Raw genomic sequence first — 23,347 nt, forward strand, 5'->3', positions numbered from 1 at the left:
TTGTCATAACGCCCTCCTGTTGGAGGGGTAGTGAATCACTCATATATCTACCGGGATACAACGTTGTCATTAACATAAATGTACTGATTTGTTTGATGAAATCAGTCAGTCAGTCCAAGCCTGTCCCAAGTGAACTGTATTTTCTGTATTTTATATCCTAAAAGCAAATGTTCACTAAATGTCAATAGCAGACATCTAATATCTTCAGTTTATGTATCCTAAAAAAACAAAAAAAAAAAGTCTGGCAAGGCTTCCACCTTGTAGACCTCTTCCAGAGGTGGACCGCTCCGCTTTGAAGTCTTTTCATTCAAAGTGCTTTGACTTGTGGCTTGGAAAAACTTCCCCCAGGGGTTGCAGAAAGTGACCAGAAATAACACAGAAGAGATGACTTCAGTGTTCTCAAGTGCAACTCACAGCCCTGATTGTTTTTTAATAGAGCTGGGATAACGCAGTTCTTCTCTATGGGTCTGCTGGAGGAGGAGGAGCAATATTTACAGAAAGATTCATCACAACCTGTAAACTCAAGACCGCCTCCCCCCCCCCCCTTCATCTTAATTTGATTTTTTTTCTTTGTGCTGGGTGATTATGTGAAGATGGCTCCCTTGCTACAGATGTGATTGCTTTACACGAGACAATCTGTAGCCTCAGGAGATGGAACAGTGGGATGAGGGGACAGAAACAATCAGACCCGATGACACAGCAACATCTAGAGAGAGAGCTCTTTTTGTTGTCATTTAAAGAATGGGAGGGTGAGGCTGACAAAGCACTTCTAACCACACCCCTCTGCACCCACCTGGAGGCTAGCACTCCCGCTCCCGCTCAGTCTTTATGGACTTCTGTCGTACTTAGATCGCTGTATTCCAGGCACACACACGTTTACATATGGATGTCCATTTATATGCACGGTAGTGGACGAATGAGGATGAGTTCAGTTCACAGGGATGCTTTGAAGCGATGCAGGTCTTGTCATGAAAGAGCACGCCAGCTGGAGCTTTTACAGAAGGGACTCTGTCACTGGCATAGTATAACCCAGCTGAGAGTGCTCTGGACTTGCATGTTTGGATCTGATTCTAACTGCAGGGCTGGCTGACCGCTCTTTAAAGCAAACCTCCTCTGTGCCCCCCCCACCACACACACACCTTCTTCACTGTAAAGAGAGACACAAATAGCCTTAATGTTTGGGTTCAGGACTTGGATCTATTCTGAGTTGCATCACATGCTGCTGCACACAGTGACTCTGAATCAGGAGATAAGTGAGGATGGTTACCTTAGATCATAATTTGAGGTCAGGGAGACAAATGTGAGGCCGGATAATTACACGATGCTGAGGATGTGACGCTGATGCACTACTGCTGTAGAGACACTGAAGGTAAACATGGCGCTGACTTTGCTTGTGGAAGATCACAGACTGAGCTCAGCAGACAATGTGTTTATGGAGTATTTATATGTATATTTACTCCCCACATGACATCTATCTAAGTCTGGGGGGGTTGCAGCTGCCCTCGCCGCCATTAAACCCTGCAAACCATCATGTACAATGCAAACATTAAACTGCTGGGTTGCATGTTTACTATGCATCACTCATTGACTGTATGAATGTGAACAATCTGAGCTTTAATCAGGCATGTAAAGACAACATGAACCACTAACGTGATTAAATACGTGTCTATATGGACTACATCAGCACAACATAGCAAAAAAAAAATAAAAAATTAATAAATAAGGGTTTGATAAATCAATTTAGTCACATTCGCCTCTGCCAGGCACAGATTCAACATTATGAAATAAAACAGGACCACCCCCATTAAGCTCATAATGTACTTTAAGTAGAAATAAATCAGCATTTGCTTGCACTTTGGAGACCTTTAAGGGTCCGGGCTCGGGTGCAGTTGAGCGGATTGTCTCCTCGCTCTTGCAGCTGCTGTCCGCTTTGTTTTGTGTGCAAATTGATTATTTGTCCACATGCTAAGTTTGAAGCGTTACTTGTGTCACCGTGCTCATAAGGCTGGCAATAAAGCCACTCTGGCATCTGTGAGTTGAGTCCTGACTTGGAGTTAGAGCCACCGTAGAAGCTGTGGTGATTCAAAGAGGATGCTAGTGAGTGTTTGGGATGAAATATGTGGTGTTTTACATATTCATGGGTCAGTACTGTAACTGTGTGTGCGTGTGTGAGTGTGTATTGGAGGGGATCTGTACACTTGCTGGTACACTCACGGGTCACTCCGGGGACCCCGGGGGGCCCTGACATTGTCGTCCTGCTTTGGCCCTCCGTGGTCAGTGACTTACATGATGTGATCCGGTCGCCCTGGTATGGCGAGGTGCGCATGCCCACTAAGAGGACGCAGCGGCTCCATGTGTGTTGAGGCGCATTATTTGGCAACAGACGCGGCAGCGGGGAGGGCCGAAAAAAGAGGATATCCCCTGGATTTCAAAAAAAAGCAACGATTTATCGAGGTTAACTGCAGATTAAACATTCCTTGGTCGACCATCGGCGAAGAACGGGAGACAAAGCTACCGAGTAAGTTGACTTATGTGAAGCTGAAGTTTTTTTAGTGAGGGGATCGAGAGGAGCCTTTTATTCGGACTCGTCGAGAGGAGCCAGGTTTTCCTCCACCTATCTGTGACGATAAAGAAGCTGATGGGCTGTTGAAAAGTAACACTTCTCCGCAGAGCCAAAGGTTGAGCACTGGGGAGGAGAAGAGGGGGGGCTCGCTCAGCCAAAATTTCTTTTATTTAATGTTTCCTCAGGAGCACCGGCGAGTAAATGTGATGGCTGGACTTGATTTGGTGCGGTAGAAGTCGTTTAACGAGGTAAGGATTACAACGTTACATCGCCAGCGGCTCGACGGTCGTCGGCGGCGGCGGCTCAGTCCGTGGGCCGGTCGATGAAATTTATGAGTTCCGACTCGGAGGTTTTTCCTCGGGAGGGGACAGACAGGTAAACCGTCCCGGTGAGCCTCCTGAAGCCGCACTTTTAGGGCAGTATCGCGAAAGTTTGGGGGTCCTTTTTGAGCTCGACGGCTGTCCCGCATCGGGGGTGCGAGCCAGGTCAACGATTCGGGTTCGGTTCTGGTTGTGTGTGGGGGTCATGTTGACGAGCGGCTTGCCCCGGCTCGGAGGACTTTCAGTAGTTTGGCTTAAAGTGTCCGGCAGCCGCTGGTGGTCACACACACCGAGTGCCTTTATCCGAGCTAAAAGTGGCTTCGTGTTTTTGTTTGTGCGATGTAGCTAATGTTAGCTCGCTAACTAATAACACGCACACCTCCTCCGAGGCGGTGTCAATAATAAAAAAGCCGGCTAGTTGCACATGTAAGTGTGGGCTGGGTTTAGTTTTTAAAGGGCTGAGTTTGGTTTTTTGGACTGTGTACTGGCGGCTGGAAACGTTAATGGTGGACGCCGCTGCCCGCTTTAAGCCCCGTGGCACCAGTATTGGTTCTGCTATCTGGTAGCTAATCTTCCTACTTCTCTCTGTGACAACCGTAGTCTTCCTCCTCTTAAAGCTGAACACACACACACACACACTCTCACACACACCGCACACACTCCCCTCTCTGTCTCTTCCTCTCAGCCAGACAGGAGCACGCACGCACACATTTCCACAGCACGAGTTTTTGCAGCGCTTCGAGACAAAGCTGTGGGCTCAGGATTTCTGCCGTCACACCAGTTCGCCGCTAAATTTGTGCCGTCCGTTCATGCGGACGCGCTGAGGTGGATTTAAAACGTGGGGATATCTAATGGCTGAACGTGACGGAAGCCGGCGTTGCTCATGGTGTGTGCAGCGAGCCACACGCGGACTGACGCCGTGTTGTGACGGCACTGGTTACTCTTGCTGAGTCGTGATCGTGTAGCCTTTAATTGGTTAATTACTTAATTAGTTTTGCAGTTGATTGATTTTCAGCGTCTTATTGCATACCGTCACCTGCAGAGGACATAGCTGACTAATGTCTGCTGACTTGTATCAACTTGCTTTCCAAGTAGCATTAATGCCTGAAAGTGTGAGCCACAATCAGAGTTACTGCAGTGAAGTTCTTCTTGTTAAGCTACATAATCGTCTTTTATTCATTAAAAAATAATTATTATAAAATTAAGACGGCTTGTGAAAATGATCCAAAAATCTACAAATATGTGGTTAAAAGTCTTACTATTGTAAGACTAAGACAGCTATAAAAAATAAAATAAAAACAAATCTAGGTTTTCTGTCCGATTCCTATCAGTTTCTGTTAGTTCTCATTGCAACACAATGCAGCCACTTAAAAGTCCCATGCATGCCATGTAAGCTGGGGATGGCATTGTTGCAAAAGCGAGCTGCTGCTTTTAGGAGACTTTTATTGCCTCTTTGTGGTGATCTGGAATGAACCCTCGCTTGTTTGTGTGAACAAAGGCCCTGTAAAGCATTATTTACATGTCAACAGTGTGCAGGTTGCCTTTAGTGAAGGGAAGGGGGGGGGTCAGAGGAGAGGGGAGCGCTTTGGCTGTTGAGCTACCTGTCCTTCCTGTGTAGAAACTGTGCATCTGCAGCGTGATGCAGTAGTAGTACTATCCACCCCAGAGTGATTGTGTCGTTTGTATTCAAATGACAAGACTGAGTGAGTCAGAAACAGCGCATGAATTTTCAGCCATTCCAGAAAGCACTGTTCCAGCGATGTCTCTCACACACACACAGACACACAAGGCTGGTTCAGGGCTGTTGTGCAGTCAGCTACTGTTCTGTAAAGGGTCATCTGCTAGCCACATTTTGAGCTGCTCCACATAACTACTGGGGGTCACAGGGCGACCTGTTTGGTCAAACATCAGAGACGTCATCAAATACGTGTGGAGCAAGTTGCTCCCTAATTGCCTTTTCAGTTCGTTTCGTGTAGATGCTGCTGTGTGAAGCTCTGAGCTCTCAAGATCTGAAGTTATTTAACTGAGCAAGTCAGTGACCCACAAAAGTGAGCTTTGGCCATAACTAGCTCCAAAGCAACATCTTATTTAAGCATACACCTCCGATGACATTCTTCTATTGTGAGTGGGGCCGCGAAGGTTTTGCTTTTTAGTTAGTGCACGGACACTATCATTGCTATCATTTGTTATTCTGACAGATGCAACCAGGTAATGGAAACGAATACTTTGCTGGTTCAGCAGTTTTCCAAGGTAGAGTGGCCGCATAGTTGCACGGTTTCCTGAAGCCCCCGTGTGATGTAGAAATATGTGTTCACAGGGTAAAAGGTCTCTCGTGGGTAAATAAAGTGCTGAACACATACTGCATGTAAAGGTGGACATCAGTGATAATTGAGAGCGAGGCTGCTGGTGTGAGTGAAGATGATTGACTGATAGCTGACAGGATCAATGTGATAAATAACTGCCTCATAGCAGGAGAAAAAGACAGAGAAGACAAAACCCTGATAGTGGTAGGAACCTGATGCTAGATTAAAGTAGCACTTTGCACCTTGATAATGTGGCAGTGATCACTGTGATTTAAATACACTCCAGTTGTTAATGAGATGATTGGGTTTGATTGGAGAAATGTCACAAAAAGGATTCAAATGTATATCAGGCATTTGAGACAGCTGACCAGAGTTGGATTGGCAACTTTCTGGACACTGAGTCAACTTGCATATGTGCCGTTCGTATTACTGTTGGTCAGGCGTCTTACACGGATGTATGGGCCGCGTCAATTCTCATTAATGGTCACTTCTTAAACAATATAGTGACATGGGCAGGACTTGTTAGAGGACCAGTCTTGTGGGCATTCTTGTAGTGTGCACATGGAAACCTCCAAAACACAACTAAATGTTGGAAAGCACAGTGTGCACACGGCAACTTTATTGGAAAAAAAATCAAAATTGCCATCATTTTGGAAAATGTGTCTCTGAAAGCAGCAGTGATGCCGTGTTTTCCTACATTGTTGTGTCCCTGTAAAACTGGAAGACCAACTGAAGTCTAGTTTTACAAGTACAGACTTGTGGCTTTAGGACGAAACTGCAAGACATTACATTTTGCAAAACCTGCAGAATCTTGGATTAACTTTGTTCTTCAATGTCATTAAATTACAGCTGTTACCCTTTTTTAAAAACACTGATAAAGAGTTTTAGTAATGCAACGACAGTGTGCATTCAGATGTTTTTGTCTAATATCTAATGGGCTTCAGTTGGGTGGCTCATGTGGCTCTTTTAGATTAGCACCTACTCTGCTCGACTCGAATCGGTTTCAGTCGTTTTCCATTGCAATTGAATGCCATCACACTGTGAGTATGCGGCACAAAACAACACAACAATGGAGGACATCGTCTGCACCTCGTCGTTGGTGGACAGTGTCGGTTAGTGTCGAGTCTTTTTCCTTGTATCCGGGGTTCAAAAATGACGAGTTTGATTCTTGCAAAGGAGTCTCTCTCATGACTCATCCAATGACATCATTTTCTGGCCAGTCAGTGGCATGCAGTCTGTTGACATTACATTTTCAGCTCGCTTAGAACCCCGGCTAAGTAGATACTAGCAAAGTACCAGGTACTACCACCTAAGTGTCGAGTAGAGTTGAGTCAAGTAGGTACTAGTGGGGGAAAAAATGGCGTTATCATTCAAGGACAGAAAAATGTAACTTCTTTTCACCAGACACCAAAGGGACAGTGCAGCTTCTGGTCGAAATCAAGTGAATGTTTCTACTTTGGGAAGAAATGCAGATGGTAAACCTTTGGTCTGGTGAAAATGTACTAAAGAAGTGACAATCAACCAGTCAGCCCAGCCGCCGTGAGAATTATGAGCGCGATCTCTTGCTGTGCTGTCAAGTCTTTGCAGTGTCGTTTAATGCTGTTTGAGGATTTCCATCTGATTTGAATATTTAACAGGATAATGTTGTATACAATGTGATTCAGATCATACCATGACACTAATCACTCCGCCTGCTGCTGTAACAAGTGTAATATTGAAGTGGACAGTGTAGCTTTTCCTCTTAGTGTGTGTGTGTGTGTGTGTGTGAAAAGTGAGCAGTTAAGTTTGGCTATATAGCCTGAATTTGTGAGACATGTAAAGTTCAGTTTTGCTTTCGGTTGCTTTCAGAGGTTTTGCACTGGTTGCGTGTGTGTGTGTGTGTGTGTGTGTGTGTGTGTGTGTGTGTGTGTGTGTGTGTGTGTGTGTGTGTGTGTGTGAAGAGGGTTTGAAGGAATTGTGTGTGTAAACTGCCATGAAGATGAAATGTGAAACCTGCCAGCCATTAAAGATCCCCCATTACAAAGATGGGGTCAGTGCCCGTGTAAGGTTGGTGCGGGGATGGGTGGCGTTCCCCATGTCTAATTCCTTCCAGCAGCATCATTTCACAGCTATATGCGCCAGAAATTAATAATGTCATCACAACACCCCACCCCCGCCACACCACAAACACACATACGCACACACTGTATAATGGCCGTCAGTGTGGAAGCCCTGCGCCTGCTCCAGCACCTGAAGGGTTAAAACCAGCTTCAGCTTCTCTCTGTCATACACACACACACACACACACACACACACACACACACACAAGCTAACCGGTTTAAACCGGTTCTCAGGAAAAGTGCTTTGTGTGTCCCACTGAATCCTGGGAAGGGTCATGTCATGTGTGTCTCAGTGATGTCAGAGTATTATAAAAACTTAGTCAGCTCTCTGCTATCAGGTGATTGCTCTGCATGCTGCATTGTCACCCTGCGTGCATTTTGTATGTGTGCATGATGGATACATTAAGTGCGCTCATTGCTCGCCGCCATAGCCGTTCTGAGAACAGGAAGGGGAGGAGGGGTTGGAAGCGCATACGGTGTGTGTGTTACGGAGAAGTACTCCAGGTTGTAAGGGTTAATTGTAGCGAACCCCCCCCCCCTCCTCCTTCCCACACCCTTCCAAAAAAACAAAACAAAAAAAGGAACGTAGCATCCTGTGGCGCGTCGCTGGGCAGACTGAGGGCCTCCACAGTCCTGGGAGGACTGGCTCTTGATTCTGTAACATAAAGACATAAATATGCATAAGTACATAACTGCGGTGCACTGCTGCTTCTTCATGCTCTTCCAGCAGAGAGCAAGATCCTTTGTGCATCTCTGAATGTGCTGTCTGTTTGAGATCCTGTGAACTTTGAGCACAGGTTGTCTACTCTCTGTGTGTAGCATGCCATATGGATCAACATTTGCCTTTTTACACATTCAATAATAACCAATTCAATGAGTGTGTACACAGTGAACAATAGCGAGCCTTACCTGGCTTTTTGCTATTGCTCTGGATATAAAAATTTCTGAGTAAATCCTTTGTGATCATATCACCAGCATCATTCTTGTACCAAACTACAGTATGTAGTGGCCGCCATTGCTGGAAACTGGAGTTTGGCTGGGCCGCGCTATGAATTCTGGGATATGGTAGTAATTTGGACAGCCTTCGGCACGTCGCTGTGACGTAATCGGTCTACAAATGCGGCCTCAGGAGGATGCAGCCCATGAATTTGGACATGTCCAGAGTATAATCGCAGCCTTTGCGGTTAGAAAATTGCACTTGATCATGTCGCGATATTATCGCAAATGCGATATATCGTTCAGCCCTACACTATACCTATATTTAGGCATATTGGTGTTTAGATATTACAGCATCATGTGTACTTGATGGGGCAGAAAACACCTCAGAGGCACGTGCCCAAATCCAGAGTCATCAGTGGGATGATTGACCCTTTTGTAAGTCTTTTCTTAGTGCACAGGATGCTATTATGGATAAATGGGTCAATATCCACTGATATGAAAAGTGCATCAGAGATGTACAGCCAAACAGTTTGATAGGCCATTATCAAAACCATCAGCATGTATTGACTGATGTGGAGTATCTGCCGTCATCCCGTGCGTCCGCTCTCGTTTCTGACCCGACTCTGAGTGATTCAGAGCAGCTACTGTAGGGATAATGTGTGACACTATGTGCCATGTACTGGTGCACTTCTGCGAGGGCACAAGTGCACTCTGTAATGCTCGTCCGCCTGACAGAGCGAGCCGCTGTATGTCCTCATCTCCACTACTGCTGCCATGTCAACATCTGGTGGGGATTGAATCTGGTGTTCAGGGGATATTGGACAGTAATGGATATGGTGCTCCACTCAGAAAGAGTTGTATACGCATCGTGAGCTCCTCGCAGCCAATGAAAAATCCCTCCACGTGAATACGTACATTTCTAAAATATGTGGATTCATGAGTTGTTATGAATATTTGAACAGAATTCATGCTCCAGTGAATTTTCGCTCTACCCCAAGTCCCTTTAACTCTGATTTGATTACGATGTTGTCATAGATGTTTTATCTCTCTGCAGCATTTTTTTTTCTCTTTGCAGTCTTTCAAAAGACCTTTCTGCTTCTCTCAAGTGCATTTTTTGATTTTCTATTTTGCCCTGAACACTTGAGCACTTTCTGAGTACGCCCATATTTTTCCTAGTGTCCCCCTTTCTCCTGGCTTTTAGTCTAGACTGAGATTTGGAGAATGGGATGTTTTGGAATTATACTTGAGTCAACATCTTGGCTATGTGACCGTGATAATCCAAGATGTTTTGTCTGGGTGCCATTTTTAGAGCATGTCCCCTGGAGCTGGTTCAAGGTCAGTCTTGTCTGCGTCATTATTGAACAACACGAGGACAATCGCAAATGCAGTTGGGGTAAAATAGACGGCTTAATTTATTATTGGGTAATAGACCTGCAGGTTTCTCCTACCGTGTTAGCCTTGTGAGAATGACATGTGACTTGGGCTAGAGCCTAAATAAAAGGGGCTCTGTTATTTTTCTTCTAACAGTTCATCATAACCTTTATCTGTCTTACTCGGTGCAGCCCCTCAATTCATCCACTGTCTGAAATAAGCTGGTTTATCACCTTTCCTTATAAGATAGCTTTCTTCTGATTGGCTGCCCCTCACTAACAGGAAGTTTGAAGAGCAGCTGGGTGAGGCTGTTGCACTTGCACTCAGAGCTGTGTGCCTGAGATTACCACATTAAGGATGTGCGATCAGAAGAAATTAAAGTTCCGGCAGCACTTTATTAATTGGCCGACATATTTTACCTTATAGCTCACATCAGGGTCACTGTAAAACATCAAACGCTACACACTCAATAGGATAAATGCAGAGTAGATGAAATGGAAAACAACCAGTCACTGACAGAATACATCCAATTTGCTAGTGTAGTCTGTCTGTCTTTTGGAAACATTCCTCAGATTTTGGGCCATACTGATGTGTCACACAGTTGCTGTAGATTTTTGTAGCTGCACATCCATGAATTGACCCTCCCGTTCAGTGAACTCATTGTCATGTTTAACCAGTCAGAAACCAGTTTGAGCTTTTATTTGAGCTTTGTATAAGGGTACACTGATCATAAAATTAAGCCATGCTCAGTTAATACTGTGGGATCCAAAACGTGCCAAGAGAATATCCTCCATACCATTACTCTATGACCACTGTGAATCAGTGGTATAAGGCAGGATGGTTCAATGCTTTCATGTTATTTAGTCTGACCCAACCATCTGATTGCTGAAACAGAAATCGAGCCTCATAGAACCAGGCAGCCTCCTGTTGTGCACTTTCAGTGATCCTGTGTGAAGTCTCAGTTTACTGTTCTTAGATTCACCCGGTGTGGTCTTCTGCTGCTGTATCAAATCTGCTCGAAGGTTTGATATGTTGTGCATTCAGAGATCCTCTGCATACCTTGGTTGTAACAAGTTAGTGTTGCTTTCCTGTCAGCTCAAAGCAGTCTGGCCATTCTCCTCTGACCTCTGGCATTAACAACGCGTTTTTACTCCGAGAACTGCTGCCCACGGGATATTTTCTCTTTTTCGGACCATTCTCTGTAAACACTAGAAATGGTTGTGTAGGAAAATCCCAGCAGTTTCTGAAATACTCAGGCCAACCCCTGTGGGAGCAACAGCAACGTTACATTCAAAGTTACTTAAATCCCCTTTCTTTCTCAATCTCATTCTCAGTTTGAACTTCAGCAGATTGTCTTGACCATGTGTACATGCCTAAATAAACTGAGTCGCTGCCGTGTTGAGTGATTAGATAACAGTGTTAATGAGAAGTTAAAAAGGGCTGGCAAGTGTAAAGTCACATAAAGATCTGCCAATGAGGCGGCAATACGGCTGTGCCTAATATCATACGATCATAGTCAGTCAAGGCAAAAAGGGAGTGTCCAGTGGAAAACAAGGTGGTATGTGACGCAGCCATGAGCTGGAAAAGTGCAGCTGAGGGGTGGTGTTTAAATTTTGTCTCACCCAACATCAGACATATCCACTCAAAACACTTTGAGGTAGTTTATTCACATTTTTTTAAGTTTTTATTTTTATAAATATATATATTTACGTTGACCCTGATGTAGGCCATAAGCATGTGACTATAAATGGGTAATGTAAATTAAATACAAGGACTTTCACTTTCAGTTCTTTTAGAAATGGAAATATGATTTTAAAAGTTCTGTTTTTTTGACTGAGTAGAATCTTAAATATACCTAAGTGGTGTTTTTCCAACTTCATACAATAAAAATGGACATTTCCTTTTCCTGGAGTTTTTATGCTCCCTATTTTCAATGTAAACTTTTTTTTGTTTTCGTGTCATTTTGGGATCCTGCTTGACTATTGAACACGTCACGTAACACTGTTATTCTTCTTCTTTCTATTTACAGGGGATGTCTGAGGAGGCTGTCCGCCAGACACGCAGCCAGAAGAGGGCGCTGGAGAGGGAGGCTGCCCCACAGTCTGTAGAAACCTCCGATGCCGACAATGAAAGCAAAAAACCTAAACTGGACCCGTCTGAATCGCCAACACAGACCCCAACTAAACCTAAGCCTGACCTTATTCTGGCACAGGATGGTCAGAGCCGGACTAGGCCCGGATTAGAGCATGACAAGGAGCAGGAGCAGGATCAGAGCCCTTTGCCGTTATCTTTAGTGTTACCCTTGACCTCCCAGCCGGTGAAGGATGATCGGAATTGGTCCCAGAGACAGGAGGTGGTCGAACCCGGCTCAGACAATCGGACTGACTGCAATGACAAAGCAAGGGCAATGGACACAAGGAGCCGCGTCCGGCAGGCGGAGCCAAAGGCGTCCGGCGGCATGCTGGCCGCAGGGGAAGTAAAGGCCACTATTAAGGTTGAAGTTCAGACAGGAGAGCAGCCCGTGGACATGAGCACCACCAAAGGGTGAGAAACGGTTCACAGTAAACACAAAAATAATAATGTGAAGGTGCCTTGTGGCTTTTCTGAAGCATTGCCGGCTCCTTGTCTAGACTTTTTGTTCTAAAAACCCACTTATGGGGTTTTAGAAAAGGACAAATGGCACCTTGTTTGAATATGAACGGGCTAAAAATGTTTCAAAGTTACTTTTGTAATCCTGCTGCGTGTGTGTGTTTGTGGCTCAGAGGTGATGCTGAACTTTTGCTCTACCTCCATTTTCCCCCCTCTCCACCACCTGAACCCTAAAAACTCCCCGAACACAAAATGAAGCCGTGTGTGTCACAAACTGGTTCCAGCCGGTTGTTGCCATGGTTTCCACAGTGGAAGGAACAGTGAGGGGAGGGGGAGGGGGGGGAGAGATGAGAGGAAAAGTGAACGTGTCACGTGATGATGACTTTGAGGTCACGTGACTTCTTTGGAAGAGAAGTGATTAATCCACAGGAAGTGATGATGGCGCTAAGCCCTCAGGAGAGACTAATACACACATGAATAAACACACAGACAGACACAAAAAAAAAAAGACGGCGAGGAGAAGAGACGGGCCGCGTGTCGTCATTTGTTGACTTTACCAAATTCTTATGCTTCACAGAAATGCATAATCTGTGCAATCATAAGGCCTGTCTTATTTTAACAGGAGCATTCCTCCTGCCCTTCAGTCTTTGAGTGCCACTAGTCAAAGTATTTAGGTCATCTACTCTCACATATAGCCTGCAGCTCAACTAGTCACTTTGCAGTAGGAGCTGTAAGTGTTTGGAGGGGAGGCCATGAGTAAAATGTGCATAACGATGTGGTTTTGTAGATAAAAGTGATGACTGATCCCAAAATTCTCCAAGATTTGCTTAGCGTGCCTTGTGTGACGAGTTTACGCGAATGCAGGTCAACTCCAAATGCTTCAAACGCCTGCCCACAGTATCCTGTTTCAACAGGAAATGCGTGCTCTCAAGCAGCCGTTTCATTGTGACTTAAAGACCTTCACCGGAGCTTTAAGTCAGTCACACCTTGCCCCTCCTTGGCATTTAAGCCTGTTCCCCTTGTTGCTGGTAAACCTTCGATATGAATAGAAGCTGTGCGGAGCGCTGTCTGGACTTGTTAGATTACAGCGAAGAGGATAAACCTGTGGTCATAAATTATATTTGTGGTTGAGGAGCAGACCTCCTTAAATACAGGCATTAGTAATGGCTGCCAATACTTGAAGCGGTCGAGTTGTGCTTTATCTTCCTTCAAACTGCCATACACGTTCTGAAGCTTCTCAACCTATCCGGATCTGCCACTGCGAACTCGAACGGCGCAGCTAAATCCTGTCTTTAAACTCAAATCACATTTGTGATTTTTTTCACTGGGGATGCTGATGTTTCAAGAGTATACACATTCATGCACAACACATTCAAATGATGCATCTTTTGAATTTTGACTAGAATAGAGAGAGGATAGAAAGAAGTGAAATGGTCAAGCTGTGGAGTAGGATGATTATAACATCCCTCAAAGTACTGAAGGAACACACTGGATGTAATCCGTACAGAAACATCAATTTAAATGCTGTTATTAACATTTATTTATTTATTTATTTTTGTCCAGGAGTATAAAAAGAGAGAAGCGCCCTCCATCCCCTGAAGATGATGACGTCATCATTTTGTCAGATAATGACTCCCCTAGTCCACCGATGAACGGGCTCAGCCACTTTAAAGAGCTGGACACGGACTTGCTCATGGTGAGAGACCAAAGTCAGAAATCGTGCATTGGAAGAGAGAGCTCGAGACTCACTTAGCTGTGAGCTTTTATAGATTTTAGTACTGGGGGTGCAAGTTTGGACCTCAGAGATGTTGCACTGTGTGGTTAGAGGTGGATTGAGGACTCAGAGGAATCAGGGGATGTTCAGTAACCTGAAGGGATTTCATTTTTTTTTTTTTTTAATTTATTTTTTGTAACGTGCCGCTGTGCTCTGTTGAATGTAGAAGAGCAGCCCAGCTGAGAGGGAGCGTATCATTAAGCAGCTGAAGGAGGAGCTGAGACTGGAGGAGGCCAAGCTCGTGCTGCTGAAGAAACTGCGGCAGAGCCAAATTCAGAGGGACACTCTGCAGAAGGTAACTAGCAGCTTTCGCCCACATCAACACATCATTGCACTCTTCCACGTGTAGGGATAGATATTGATGGGATAATATTACAAATCTGCCAACAGGTCATTGATCTTTAGTGATTCTCTTCTAGTTCCTGCACAGTTTTCTGTGGATTGTGAAGTATCCCAACGCTGTCACTAAAATCTCCCATAAATGTTACCATAATACAGTCAGTCTATCTGACTGCATTTGAATGTGTTCATGTTGGCAATTATATCTGTTTCTGATAATACAGCAATTAACAGCGATAAATCATTGAAAATCACATTTGTTGCCCTCTACATTAAAAAAAAGAAGCTCACTTTAACTCTTTAACATTTGTGCTCAGCAGACTTCCTGTTCAACAAGAATATAACCAGCTGAGTCGAGTCCCCTGAGTGTGCTCATTGACAAAACTTGTTCAGATTGATGCATGTATAAATCAGACAGCAGTTATTTGCCAACCTTCGACTCTCTGAGAGTTAGACTGCAACTGTTTGCAGAAAGGTTTGCCTCATATCAGGTGACCTGTGCAATCACTTTGCGATCAAAAGCGGTCATGGGTGTGCACTTTTAATAACCCCAACTTGCAATTGGTAGCCTGTGTGAAAATTCAATACAGTCAGCAGAGGCAAGGGGGTTCCTGTCACTCATGTGACTGAGCCAGTTGGGAGGTCAAAGGTGTGTTCAGTGTTGGATGATTTCTAGGTTGAGCTGATTTAATGTACGGTCATTTGGCTAACACATATGAGATCAGCCCTCTAGTTCATTATATTCACAATATTTTAATACATTTATTGAATTTTCAGTATTGTGTTACACGCATCAGGTTAGAAAAAGGAGTCAAGTCTAAAAGACATCAACCCACAATGTGAGTTTGTAAGGGAGCAGCAGCAGCTACAAATTGGCCCTTAACATTAAAAGCCTCTCCTACAATCTCTCACCTACAGCTTCAGATTATACGAGTCGTCTGCACATTTTCTTTTTCTTTTGATGATAATTTGTTGTAAATGACTAAAGTCAAACTTGTCAAAGGTGATGCACAGAAGGCAGAGAAAAGATGGGTCGAAAATGTGAAGCCAATGCAGAAGTGGCTAAAACCTGCATTCTTTCTAATGTCCAGCAGAGGGGCTGGGGGAGGAACACAATGTTCATTTTGTGATGTATACGTTAGGGTTGCTACTGCATGAGCGTGCAGTGTCTTTGATTTATGTGTCAAATCCATCCAAAATGAAATCGGATGAATCCAAAATGCTGGAAACAGCAGAGCACTGTCCAACGGCTCAAGTCACTGTGGTAGGAATCTGTTGTTTACGTACAGACTATGTGATTAAATACATTTATGAAAAACGTTGGTTACAGAAAGATGACACAACAAACCACACTAATTTGCAACTTCTATTAAGTAAAACTGACAGTAACCATGACAACAGCCTCATAATTATTACATAACAAAATAAATAAACGATTTTAAAAAGTGATAACGACTCTCGGTCAGGTTTTATTCAAATATATAGGTTAAAGCCATGATAACTGTTGAATAATGCAGGTGATGCCTTGATGGTGCAGATAAACCATGTGTTACATGCAGTTCATGTCGTTGACAGGGACAGCCGCTGTTTATATGTTGATTGACGATGCGATTTGGTTTATCTAAGCTTGTGCTGTTCAGCAGAGTGAAGCATCGTTTCAGTTTAATATCTCTGTACGTTGTTTTTCAGCCCTCAGGTTTATCTGGCTCATCTGCTCCTCCTCCTCTAATTCGAGGAACAATTGCAAGCAGTAAAGGCTCTCCACAGGTTAATACACTAATATCACACATGCACATTATTTGTTTGAAAGCACAGTTGCACTATAGTTGATGCCACTTCTCACGGTGTTTTTTTTTTTTTTACTTTTTCTTCTTTAAACCAGATTTTGACAGGGAGGAGTTCGGGTACTGTCATCCCTCCACCCCTGGTGAGAGGAGGGCAGCAGATTTCGTCTAAACATGGCTCCCAGATCATCATGCCACCTCTGGTTAGAGGGGCACAGGTGAGTCATGGGAAAACTCATCCTTGTCAAGTTAATTATAGCCTAAAGGTGTTTCGTGGTAGTGCTGTCTTAAAGAGACAGACTATAGGGAAAAGGTTATATTTAAACGTAGGACTTATGTTCTCTCTTTGCGCCTCCCTCTCTTTCTGTGTGTTCTTTGCTTTGGTGCTTTTTGATGTCCTTTCCTCGTCCTCCGCTACCTTTGTGTCTGTGTTGCCCGTCTCATTGTCGTGGTTAGCCCATCTCTGTGTCTCCACAGCAGATTCAGGCTCTCCGCCAGCAGCAGCAGCAACAGCTGGCTGCCTCTGGAGGCTCGGGGTCTGGTCCTCCTCCTCTGCTGTTGGGTCCCCGGAACTCTGACGCCCAGGGCCAGAGAGGAATGATCCAACCAGGCCTCATCAGAGTCGGCAGCACGCTGGTTAGTATGTCACCGGTCCCTCAATGTAAAAAAACAAAAAAAAAACAAGAGTGGGCAGAGAAGTGATTCACTCTTCCAGGCTGGAAGCGTAGGATGTATTATACTATGAAGTTAAAGTTTTGTTACTTTGTCTAAATTTGATATGTGTAGAGTTCAAATTGCTCCTGATTATAACTGAGAAAGCTGTAGCCACTGCACGTTGGTGTATGTGTTGCATTCAGCATTTAATATCACAAAGAATCCTAAATTTAACTGATGGGAATTCAGTCAGAAATCTTGAATGATTCACTCAATAACTACTTCTTTCATTGATTATCTACAACGCTGAGGTGCAATCAAGTATGCAGAATGTACAAAAAGTGAAGTCTAAACTGTTGGTTAGCTCACATTTTAGTTTTGAAAATAAAACAAATAAGAACCCTTATCTACCAGTCCATAGGAAGCCGGGCGGTTAATGGAAACTGTTACTTGTAGGGGAAACAGGTTGACTAAGATGTACCGTCAGCCTGTAGATGTACAGTCATGTGAAAATGAACACTGCCCATTTCAATAGGAATTCAGAAGGCATGTAGCAGCCTGATCAGATGCACTTGGTTAATCGATCATCAGTAAGCGTGAGCACCTTTATGAAAACGGGTTTTGGCAGTTTGCTGGTGTGGAGCATTTAGGTGTGTGTGAACACACACAATGTCACAATCTACTCAGGAGTGGTCGTCCCAGCAAATTCAAGGTCAGACTGTGCAATGCTCAGAAACCTCAAAAAACAATGATGTGCTTTGGACAGACAAGGTCAAAGTGGAAATGTTTCACCATATTTAGCGAAAACCAAACACAGCATATCGGCATACCAACTGCGAAGCACGCTGGTGGAGGGGTGATGGTTTCCTGGTCACTGAGTGGAGCGTGAACACTTCTGTATACCAAAGTATTCTAGAGCTAAATGTGAGGCCGTCTATCTGACAGATAAAGCTTGGTTCAAGTTGTGTCATGCAACAGAACAATGATCAAATCTACAACAGAATGAGTGAAAAAGGAAAGAATCGGGTGTTGCAATGGCCCAGTCAAAGTCCAGACCTCAGGCAGACTGTGAAATGCTACGGTGGGACCTTAAGAGAGCTGTGCATAAATGAAAGCGTGGGACAAAATTCCTCCACAGCAATATGACAGACTGAGGAAGTCATGCAGAAAACGATTACATCATGTTATTGCCGCTAAAGGAGGTTCTGCCAGCTTATTTTTCCACAGGGCTGCATTAGGTGGCAGACAGCAAGTTCTCCCAGTCCTCAATTAAACTTGGAAGAAATTGATTAATGTTCGAATAAAAACTCTGAAGCCTGTTGATGCTCAGGCTCACAAACTGTGCTCAGGCAGATGATGCGCTTCATCACTCATTTGACCAGCTTAGCCTTGCTACTGAAGCAATGAATTTGAAACATAGATTAGACTGTTCAGAATGTGTAGTTACTGCAATGGAGAGTTCATTTTGAGCCAGGCTAACCAATCGTAGAGAAGGGTCCTCTGGCCAGGACAGTTGGCCGTTATGCTGGTGCCTCTTAAACAGGACACTTCTGACTACAGGAGAACATGGCACAGTCACCCATAACAGACTTTTTCTGGAGAACCAACAGGCAAAGAGTAACGATAAAGTCCGGGGAATAAAGTAGGTTGACTGACCAGGTGCGTGTGTGTGAAGTCAGCATCTTTGATAAGTAGCAGGTATTTTTGTAGTCAGATCATCAGATGAGTCAGATTTTGTGTATTGTGTTGTATTTGACATTGGCACAAATGTGAAATACATTGTGACAGAGCTTTGAGACACTATTGTGGTCGGGGCTGAATATTTACACCATGTGTTTCTTCCTGTCTTTGCTTGTTTACGCAGGCCTCTTCATCCAGTTTGAAGGGCTCTTCCCTAGGAAGCGGTGTGTCTGTGGTGGGTCTGAATGACTCTCCGGCAAGCCGTCAGGCTGCAGCTAAACTCGCGCTGCGGAAGCAGCTGGAGAAGACCCTCTTGGAGATCCCTCCACCCAAGCCACCTGCCCCAGAGTTCAACTTCCTGCCCTCTGCAGCCAATAATGAATTCATCTACCTGGTGGGACTGGAAGAAGTGGTGCAGAATCTGCTGGATACCATCCACAGAGGTATGTGTGGATTTTTAGCTTTTGGTGCTTTGCTTTGTTTTGTTGTTATAGAGGTGAACTGAGCTGTGGTTCTACAGAACAACAATGAGACGTGATCACTAAAGGCATTCATAATCAGGGTTGCCAATCGGTCTCCTTTTGCAGCAATTAGGTTTTAACAGTTTGTTCTTTTTATTTTTTTTTATTATTTTTTTAATTTATATTTTTTATTAAGGTTTCAAAAGCAGGCATTCACAGTATGTACATCATGTAAGAATACTTCTTGCTTATATTATCTGCCTAAAAGCAATTGAAACAATCACATAATCCGAAATAAGAAAACAAACATCTTTTTATTTTATATGGTAGTAAAACGAGTATCTCTGGCTACACAGCAATTTTGTGGTATCACGATCAGCTTTGGGAAATATTGATAGACATTTTGGGGCAAGCAAGCAATTAACTGATTAATTAGGAAAATAACTGTCATGTTCCTCAGTAATGAAAATGAAAATAGCGATTAGTTGCTGTCCTCCCCCTGTTACTAATTGGCCTGCTTATTTTTGTTTCTATTGTTCCTTCCGAGTGAAGACATCTCCACTATCACCCAGGATTTAAATATCTGTCTGCTTGTGTCTGTTTTTCTTCAGTGCTTATTTGATGCCACACTGCTCTGTCTTTGCTCATTGCCTCTGGGCTTCCTGTCTCTGTTTCCAACCAGGAAAAACGGGTGTAGCCCTGCCCAAGCCCACCATCAGAGAACCTTTCATCTGCAGCCAGTGCAACACTGACTTCACCTGCCGTTGGAGGCAGGACAAGACGAAAGGCGGGGCGGTGCTCTGTGAAGACTGCATGTCATCTAACCAGAAAAAGGCTTTGAAAGCTGAGCATACCAATAGGCTGAAAGCCGCCTTTGTCAAAGCACTGCAGCAAGAGCAAGAAATAGAGCAGCGTATAATTCAGCAGACATCTTCACCAGTCTCCCACAGTACCTCATCATCCGCTTCATCTGCCTCTTCATCACTGAAGGCAGAGCATCTGGTGGCTCAGCAGCTGAAGCAAGTTCAGGCCAGAGTGTCCTCCCTCCAGCACCACCACCAGGCCAGCCGAGGAAACCTCATTCATCATCACTCCATCAAGCAGGTTGGAATCAGGTTTTGTTCTCTTTTTTTCAGAGAACACCTGTAGAGTCAAAGCTGCCGTAGCTCAAACAGCCTTTTTGTGTCTCCTCCCTCAGAGCTCACAGGGCCACCTGTCCCACGGTGTCTCATCAGTGGGGGTGAGAGGCATCCCCCACTCCTTTTCCTCCACCTCCCAGCTGCAGAGCGCAGTGGCGGCCGCGGCTTTGGTCAGCCGGCCAGGTAAGCACGCCCATGTTTCCCACCGCTCTGTGCAGAGTTCAAAGGTGAGCAGCAGTGGAATCCGCGGCCACAGGATTATCAGCGGAGGTAGTGCCTCATCCACTGCATGGAAGAAGCAGAGCAGCAGCAACACAGGTAGACTCACATTAATACCAGCCCAACTCTGACGCCTGACATCTGCTCTCTGTCAAATTCCTGTCTGGTCCAAAAGCAATCCTTTGACACCCCAAATCCAACTTTTTTTTTTATTTTTATCATTAATTTGTCTTCTTTCTAAAGAGAAAAAAATTGTGATCACTGTAATCTTACACGTTAGAAAGAAAATGATGAATAGGAAATGTTTTCGGACAAGGCACCCCCCACCCCACCCCCACCCCTTCTGGAAATGAATCTGTTTTCCTGCTGTAATCCTTCAGTTTGGTGGTTTTAATACTTTTTCCTGGGTCTCACTACTGTGTGTTAGATTAGCACATAACTCTCATTCGTTTTTCCTTGGTGTCTGTCCGTGCGTTATGGAGCCGTGGGTGGCTTTACATTCAGGTGTTACACAATCATACAGTGTTTTTCGAAATCATTAGACGTAACGCCGCAGTTCTTTTCCACGCCCTGACCTGACCTGCCGCTCTGCTGCATGTTCACAGGAGTGACCATGGCCTACGTGAACCCCAGCCTGACGGGTCACAAGACATCAGCCACAGTGGACGCTCGCCAGAGGGAGTACCTGCTGGACATGATCCCCTCTCGCTCGTCAATCTCGCAGACTGCAAACGCGTGGAAATAGTCGAAGCCGTACTCCGCTACTCATTTACTAGTTTTTTTTCCCAAGTTCCTCAGCTCCAATAATACGGTCCACAGCGCCCCCGCAGGACTTGTTAAGCAATTACAATCTCTCAAAGTGAAGAAACGTTCCTTAATTAATACCTTTGTATGATTCTTGTTTTAGTTTTGCTTATTTTCCAATGTTTTTTTTTTTCTTCTTCTTTTGGGGTTCATCGTTATTTGATAATTGTGCAGAAACCATTTTGATTTGACTGGGCAGAGAAGAAAATACTTGAAGGGCTTCCTCTGGGCTCTGTCCTCCAGACAGGGTCGTTCAAATGATGATGTACGATAGACGGTTATGTCTGCTGCGAGTACCTTTGATAAAAATAAGCATTCTGTTTGAGGCTTGTTAGCCCTTTTCTGCCATGATGTGGGTGAAACGCACCCAACCTTTTGACACTTGAATAGTTGTATCACACCCAAGAGTTCACGTTCGACAAAATACACATATATTTTAAGTAAAAGCAAAATTACCAAGTTGTAAAATTTTCATTACACCACCCATGTAGTTAAAGGTTTGAGTTTACTTTGTATTTACCGTAAGTTATTTTTGTGTTTTTGTTTTTCCTTTTTTTTTTTTTTTTTTTTTTTTTCTTGGACTGATGGTTAAGATCACTCAGTATAATGTGGTTTCCACAAATGAAGATTATTCTAGCTTTGTTTTTTCTTTTCTTTCTTTTTTTTCCTGTTTAACAGCATGCCTATCCTTAAGCCCATTTTGCACCTTAGCTGAAGAAGCGTGGTGTCATTGCTTAATTCATCTGTAATTACCATCTGTAATTTGCTTATTTTATATTGTCAACATTGTAAGATTATTTTGAGTGTTACATCATCACTGAGAAAATGCAAAACTCTGAAGGAGCTGAATTCGCCACACTGGAGCCAGAAATCTTGCCTCCGATATTTATCCATTGTCCACGTGAGACACGGGCTACATGTAGCCTCGACTCAGTCCTTAAAGGAAACATCTTCCAGCTTCCTGGATTACACAGTTAAAGAGTTGTGTGATCACACAATTAAGATTAAGACTCTGGATTACACAAGACCATCGTTATCTTGTGCCCCTCACCATAATGCATAATTTCTCTGCTTTCCAGTCATTTTAATTGCAATGTACAAAGTTATGTTTAAATTTATTTGGTTTACTTTTTTCCTAGCTCCTGAAATAAATAATAAAAAATATTACATTTTAAACTGCTGCTTTCATTTGCTGTTTTGGGATATCACTGTCTCTGTGACATTTTTGCTCTTATGGGCCTAGAATCGAAATTCATACGTATGCTGTTAACAAATATCTATTCATTCACATGGTAGCAACTATGCATGTAGATGTGGTCAGGATGACCTGCTGAAGTTTAATTTGAGCGTTAGAATGAGGAAGAAGGGCGATTTTATTTTTTTAAGGGACTGAATGCAGCACAGTTGTTGGTGCCAAACTGGCTGGCATATTTCACAAACTGCTAATCTACTGGGATCCAGTGAACAGCATTTCTGTTGAAGAAAATACTCTGATGTTAGAGATCAGATGGAGTCTAAAGAATGGCCAGACAGCTTTAAGCACTCATTTCAACAAAGGGCTACAGAAGAGCATCGGTGAACCACACCACTCCAACCTTGAAGCAGACGGGCTACAGCAGCAGAAGACCACATCAGGTATTATTCCTGTCAGATCAGAACAGCAAACTAAGGCTGCAGGTTGCATGACTCCATTAAAATTGGCCAATAGAAGATTGGAAAAATATTGCCTGGGCTGATGAATCACGATTTCTTAAGATGTTGGAGTCAGAACTTGGTATAAACAACATGAATTTATGGATCCACACTGCCTTGTATCAGCAGATCAGGCTGATGGTGGTGTCTTGATGTGGGGGATGTATTCTCTGTGCTCTTTATGCTCCAATGTACCAACTGTGCATCATTTAAACATCACAGCCTACCTGAGTATTGTTGTTGACCATATCCGTACCTTTAAAACCACAGTGTGCCCGCCTTCTGATGGCTGCTTCCAACAGGGTAACACATCATGTCACAAAGCTCAGGTCATCTGTACTCAAATGGCCTTACAGTCACCTGATCTCAATCCAACAGAGCAGCTTTGGGATGTGGTGAAACGCACCACATTCCATTTTATACTGTCATGTCAATATGGCTCAAAATCTCCGAGGAATGTTTCCAGCTTCTTGTTGAATCTGTGCCATGAAGAATTAAGGCAGTTCTGAAACTTGATACGAGGGAGGCGTAGCTAATGGCCCCTCTGGTGTTTCAGTCCAAAATTAAACAGGTGAATCTAAAATCAAAGCCAGCAAGAAATCACATGATGAAATGGA

At 43.9% G+C, this 23,347-nt stretch overlaps 1 protein-coding gene across 6 annotated transcripts; it reads left to right on the forward strand.

Moving 5' to 3' along the window:
• Positions 1 to 2,340: 2,340 nt before the first annotated feature.
• Positions 2,341 to 22,214, forward strand: LOC101466003 (transcriptional repressor p66-alpha). 6 transcript variants are annotated; one of them, XM_024805980.2, is made up of 11 exons: positions 2,341 to 2,518; positions 11,625 to 12,139; positions 13,748 to 13,880; positions 14,125 to 14,253; positions 15,987 to 16,064; positions 16,180 to 16,299; positions 16,538 to 16,717; positions 18,600 to 18,858; positions 19,559 to 19,980; positions 20,075 to 20,198; positions 20,840 to 22,214. In XM_024805980.2, the coding sequence occupies exons 2-11, from the start codon at positions 11,628 to 11,630 to the stop codon at positions 20,977 to 20,979; spliced, it is 2,097 nt and encodes a 698-aa protein (XP_024661748.1). In that variant the 5' UTR covers positions 2,341 to 2,518; positions 11,625 to 11,627; the 3' UTR covers positions 20,980 to 22,214. The 6 variants fall into 6 exon arrangements, with proteins under 6 accessions (XP_024661748.1, XP_012772296.1, XP_024661747.1 ...); XM_012916842.5 differs by having other exon boundaries at positions 2,342 to 2,518; positions 20,075 to 20,333; XM_024805979.2 differs by having other exon boundaries at positions 2,343 to 2,518; positions 16,562 to 16,717; positions 20,075 to 20,333.
• The last annotated feature ends 1,133 nt before the right edge of the window (positions 22,215 to 23,347 follow it).

Source organism: Maylandia zebra, linkage group LG18 (assembly GCF_041146795.1).
Source record: "Maylandia zebra isolate NMK-2024a linkage group LG18, Mzebra_GT3a, whole genome shotgun sequence".
Taxonomy (NCBI): domain Eukaryota; kingdom Metazoa; phylum Chordata; class Actinopteri; order Cichliformes; family Cichlidae; genus Maylandia; species Maylandia zebra.